A 6,000-nucleotide genomic window follows, 5' to 3' on the forward strand; every position below is an offset into this window, starting at 1 on the left:
TAAAGTGTTGAGAGAGCTTAAACAAACCAATGCCAATAAAAATTGTACTGGAATGACAGCTGGGACCAGAACAACAGCAGTGCAGCTGGAGTGCTGGTGCCTGTCTCTGGAGTGTCGTGGCAGAAGAGCCTAAACAAAAGCTGGATAACTTGGAAAAAGAGTTGAAGAAAATACACACAGAAACCAGACAGATCGAGGCCTTTACAGTCTCCTGTTCTCCTACATTGCAAAATATTATAAAATAAAAAATAGTCAGCATTTCACTCTTTTCCAAAGCAAGAATGTTGAGCCTTGGTAGTGTCAACAGCATATCCTTGTAACGGTGCCCACCATACGCTGTACTTGGGGGGGAGGAAAGCTTAAAAAATGGACCAGGAAACTCCATTTTTGCTAAGAAATGTAAACAGTTTCCAGTGGCATATGCCTTCGTTGAATTAATTCAGTTTGCCTTTTACTGGCTTGGAACCCATCCCAGTAGGAAGGAATAAAAATTATTACAGCATATCTGTTTCAGGAGGTCCCACAAGATACAAGCCCTGGCACTGCTAAATCCACTCCCGTGTCTGGAGAAATCCGTAACTCTTGTGAATCACTCATTCAGCAGTTCCACCCAGGCCATGGATGGATGAGGCACTGGCACAGAGAGCATTAGAGGGCATTAGGCAGCAAGAGAGGCTTTGGCAGTGCATCTCTTGCACAAAGGTCAAGGCAAGAAAGGGGCATTCTGCACTTTGTGAAATGTACTGATTTTCCACGTATTCTTGGTAATTGGCTCCTGAGAATAGAAACGTGTTTATTCCCCTTAAGTAACACTGCTTGCTATAATAAGCAACTGTAGCTGTAATATATAACCTATCTACCTTCATCATCCCTTGCCATTGCACAAATCATCAGGACAAAGTCCTGTTTGTTGTACCGTTGCAGATACCATTAACCTGGACACTATGTGTGTTCTGGAGGCCAAAAGAAAACCCTTGCTGCTAAACTGCCTCTGACTATCCCGTGGAACTAGATGATCTTAAGGTCCTTTCCAACCCTAACTATTCTATGAGTCTATAATGTCACCTGCTCATCCTTTCTTTGAGTAAATGAAATTATGGACTTATGCAAAGGTATCAATTCACTCTGGAAAACAGCATGAGCCATATTATTAACTGATGAAAAGGCAAACCTGTGTTTTTAAAGGAAGTATTACTTTTGGTACAGGCTTGGGCCATTGTGCAGCTATATTCTCCTTACTTCTTTAAAGGCTATCCTTCAGTAGTCATACTTAAAGGTTTTGCACAACTAAGGATGGCTTTTTGCTGTTTTGTAAACTGATGCCAATCATATTTAATCCTGATGTCAGATACTCGAAATTCATACTGCTTGCAAACATCGAGTAATTCAATGCTTTTATTTTCAAGCCATTCTGCTGTTTGCTCCTGTAAGTTGCCATGCAAAATGTCTCATGTGCCACACAAAAATACAGTTTAATAATCCTTGCCACGTATGGAGAAAGAATTACACAGATGTTTCATTATCTTAATGCGGTTATCCCCAAAAGGCTTTGCAACCTCAGACCTGGCAGAGGCTGTTCTAAATCCCTAAATTCAGGCTTTGCTTAAAGCATTCACCAGGTTTGAAATGTAACTCAGCACATCATGATCTCCCTACAAAGCCCTCTCATGGAAGGAACTCGGCAGAGGCGGGTGAGCACTGAGGAATGGGAGGACCTGGCTGAAGTCGGGATCAAGGGCCAAACCCACAATCTCTGTTCTCAGTCCCAGCTCACAACATGGGCAAAAGCCCCAACCGGATGCTTATTCCTTTGCTCATAACAGACTATTTGTTATCTCCTGTCAAATACAAAGGCTGTGTTTAACTGTCTGCACAACAAACCAAAAGCCTGTGGGATGATATCTGCTCTAGCCTGAACTGAATCGTGCTGGTTGTCTTTTTTGCTTTGTTTTTGGTAGAGCATCATTCTAATTGTTGTTTTTCTCATGTTCAGGTTTGAGAGCTGCGGACAATGCTGAGCAGCTGCGTGTGTAACAGTTGCAGATCAAAGGTACAATTAGCCTAATGTGGGCACCAAAACCGAGAAAAGAATGAGCAGGAAAATGAAAGAGAAGAATGCAAGCAAGCGTTCGGTGATAGAACAGAATCATTAGTGTTGGCCGATACCACCAGACAAGAAGAGGCCAATGCCATTTGGAATATAATAATGACATGGCCTCAGGAGAGGTGTGTGTGTATGTGCCTGTGAAATAAGCACTAAAAGAAAATGAGCCTTGCTGTACTAATTGGCCTCGCACTTTCCCTGTAATTTCTCATGTGTTCCCTCTTCTCCTCTAATCATCCACACTCACAAGTACTTCCCCATTCAGTTATCTCTTTACAACTGCAAATTTGATGCTATATAATTAATTTTACAAGTGTACATTGTTATGAAACAATTTTCTACTCTTTAAAATGATTAAACTTTCTGCTCACAAAAACATTTTTGAAACCTCGACAGCTTTTTAAAAACTGCTTTCCTGCAGAAAAGATGCATCCAAAAAAGTTCCTGCCCTCTGTGGGATGCAGAAAGCTGCAGGAGTTCTTTCTGCTCACTTCAGAAGTGGCTTTCATCCTCCTTTAATTGTCCTGATGCTCAAGAATGCTTTCAGACACTTCTGGATTTCCTGGTCATTATCTTGATAAGAAGTTTACCTTGTTATGGAAAACCTTTAAAGTCCTTTCTCATAGGAAGAGGTCTTGCTTATGTCTGGAGTTTCACTGAACTCAGCTCCTTGTTGTGAGCTAGGTCAGGTCTGTCTGTATGAATTGCCAATTTCCACATTACTGTGGAAAACAATTTAGCTGAAGCAACTAATCTTAGGCTTCGTGCTAGTGTTTGACTGATGGGCCAATTCACCAGCTGTGGGGTTTGCTGGCATGTGTCTTTGGTAACCTAGAACCAGCCTGAAGGAAAGCTCCTCCTGCATTCCCAAGAGTCTTCTTTCAGGGGTTGCACTCCCAACAAGCCAGCCAGGCCTTACTCAGACACATCTAGTAGAGTATCTGGGCAAATTCCAGGTTAGGTAGACCTCAGCTAGGCACCGCAGCTGCCTGGTGACACAAGATGCAAAGAAAAGAAGAACTTGCCAGAAGAGACTTTGAAGCACAAGGTCCTCACATCTGGTACAAAGAGATTCACACTTAAAGCCTTTGTCCCAAAGCCAGTAAGAAACATCTCAAAATGTTCTCTTTCACTTCTCTTTTCCTCCAGCTAACATGTGCTGGTTATTTCAGATGTCATTTCCCACACATGGAAGCCATTTTATAAAGACACAGTGATCTTACTAACTTATCCTCCCTCCATATATAAGCATGGAAAACCTAATTTGCAGAGTACTTTCAAGACTGATCGTCTTTACGTGCAGTCTTCAGGCAGGGTCACTTCAAACTCCAATCTGCAAGAGAGCAGAGCTCTTAAAAGAGCCTGTCTAGTAGGAGGCAAAGCTGTGCTGAACTACTTTCAGTGATAGTTCTCTACATGCTAAAAAGAGAGAGAAATCAGTACAGACTAAAGAGGTACGATTCACAATAACCAGTAAGTACTCTGTAGCAAGATTAGCAATATTTCCCCATCTCACTGATTTTCATCTTTTCATCTTAACTTCACCACAGAATAAAAACCAACCTAATAATCAATCCCTTTGTCATGAGCTAACAAACAAGACCAACTACCCAATTTCTCCTATTTATTAGGCTGAGAATAAGCCATGAGGCGCTATCTAGGTCGTACGTAAGGGACACTGTACTTAGGCCATCCAAGAAACTGGCACACGAAAAACAGAGAAGCAGAAGACAGGAAAAAACTGAAGACAGCTATTTCAGAGGTAGGTTTACTCTGGCAGATTGAATTGTTGGGGTTGGAACCTAAATGGTGCTGAATGCTAACTCCCAACATTGCAAAGCGTGGCTAGGACAAGTTTCCTCCTTCCTGATAAAAAGGTGGTAAGGATAGATGGCATCTTGAAAGCTGCCTGACAGCCATCTCAAACCATATTCAGTGGGAGCACTGGACTTCGAAGAAGGTTTCCAGTTGAGGAGTAAGAAAAACAGCAGTGTATTGTAAAAAAAATCAGCACCACCTGGTGCAGGTTTCTTGACTTCTTCATTGTTAATCTGTTCTCTTACAGAACAGTCATGATTCACAGCATTAGAGTCAGGTCAGGATTTCTGGAACAAATGTTATTAAAGATCAGATTGAGGTTTGTTCTTGAAATTGGTTCTGAGCTATAACTGAGTGCACCATGTCTGCAGTTTTGTGTTTATAGATGTAGGGGAAAATAAATATGTGAGGTTTTTTCACAGTACTCTGACTCCAGAGCAGCTTTGATGGGAAAACAAAAATACAAAACAGGCTATAGATTAGCAAAATAAACAGTAACAGTAAAAAAAAACCCAAACAAAAAGACGTGCACTATCTTATAAATGCTGTGCTAATACACATAATCACTCAGATAAACTCATCACTGTATTTAAATCTCAGTCCTTACTCTGCAAATAAATCCATACGCCGGCACTCCACTTGCTCATTGCAGTTACAAGACCTGTGCCTGGAGCTCCCCAGGAAGCAACATGTGCCTATGCACTGGACTTTCTGCAAACACCGTGTTTGCATAAGCCTGTGCAGCAAATCCTGACCGTGCAGGGCTTGGTGCACATGCAGATCACCTGGGCATGCCTCCAAAAGGTCGTATTTGCTGTGTACATACTGTGGAGTTGGGACATACATCCAGAGCTGGTGTGTACAGGAGCACTGGTAATTCTCATCAGGACAAACATAGAAAACACACACACTCTGCCTGGCTAAGCTTTTATTTCCTTTTTTTAACAGTTAACAACAAGCCCTAGTGGCAAAGATGCCTTGTCTTGGAAGATCGGAGTATATAGGTTTTGTGGTGAGAAATAAACCAGCAATGATCCTGTATTTGGGAGAATATCTGCAGGGAGAATTCTGCAGACAAACTAAATTACCTTATAGCATATATAGCAACCTTCCCATGAAACACCAGCTCAGCACAGCACCCGCTCTTGCAAATTAATTTCACAGCTATAGTTCACTGCATTCCCCTCTATTTGTTAAACAAAATTCTTAATGCAGCACGTTGGGGGTTAACATTTTTTCAGATTTTTCTTCCTAATAAAGTACAAGGACCATGAATGTGCCCCAATAACATAAAAGGATGATTCTTCCCCCTCTACTCTCCCCAGTAACAATTTGTGGGCTGGGTCCTGCCAGGCACCACAAAAATGTTGTATATACTGGAAATTAGTAAGGAATTTGAATTGTGTCATTATCTATTCCCAAAATTCCCATTTGCCAGGTTGGATGAGGCTTTGAACTACCTGGTCTGGTGGAAGGTGTCTCTCACCATGGCAGGGGGTTGGAACTAGATGATTTCAAAGGTCCCTTCCAACCCAAATCATTCTATGATACCAACAGTCTTATGCTGATAAAACCAGTTTCCCCGGAGGTCACTCACCTGGGTTAATGGTGATGAATTTGTTATCTGAGGGGTATTCCTCTGGAAACCTGCCCTTCGGAGGGGGTCTTCTTGTTGTCTCTGGTCTCCTTGGGATCTTCCCCACGTACAGTTCGTCGGTGAACGCTGGCGGCACTTGGGTGGAAGGGAGCGGCTGGGGCTGGGTGTCTGCTTCGGCAAACCTCTCCTCCTCGGCGCCTCCAGCCGTGGGGACGACGTTTCGGTTCGGTTCTTCCCCCGATATGGTTTTATTTCCTTCCTCCTCAGCAGTCCGGTTGGGGGAAGCCACGGACTGGGCTCCGTGCTATTGCGTGCCTCCGCGGCCGCCGTCGCCCTGTTTTTCTCCTTCTTCTCAGCATCCTTTTCCTCTTCTTCCTCGTGCTCCCGCTCCCCATCCTCGCTTTCACTCTTTTCATCCTTGTCCCCCTCCTCGGCTCCTTCGCTGTCCTTTGTCAGCGCCGAGTCCCGCTCTGGCCCCGGG

The 6,000-nt window shown here is 43.2% G+C and overlaps 1 protein-coding gene across 1 annotated transcript in view; it reads right to left on the reverse strand.

Annotated features, from left to right (window-relative positions):
- The window catches only part of PTPRG (protein tyrosine phosphatase, receptor type, G), a gene marked incomplete at its 5' end in the record, with an annotated part of 74,613 nt that extends 68,835 nt beyond the window's left edge, over window positions 1-5,778 (reverse strand). Inside the window, one exon of the mRNA XM_010009163.1 lies at window positions 5,520-5,778. Coding sequence (XP_010007465.1) covers window positions 5,520-5,778 — 259 coding nt within the window. The remainder of the gene's footprint in view (window positions 1-5,519) is intronic.
- Between the last annotated feature and the right edge of the window lie 222 nt (window positions 5,779-6,000).

Source organism: Nestor notabilis, unplaced genomic scaffold (genome assembly GCF_000696875.1).
Source record: "Nestor notabilis isolate BGI_N333 unplaced genomic scaffold, ASM69687v1 scaffold22952, whole genome shotgun sequence".
NCBI classification, from domain to species: Eukaryota; Metazoa; Chordata; class Aves; order Psittaciformes; family Psittacidae; genus Nestor; species Nestor notabilis.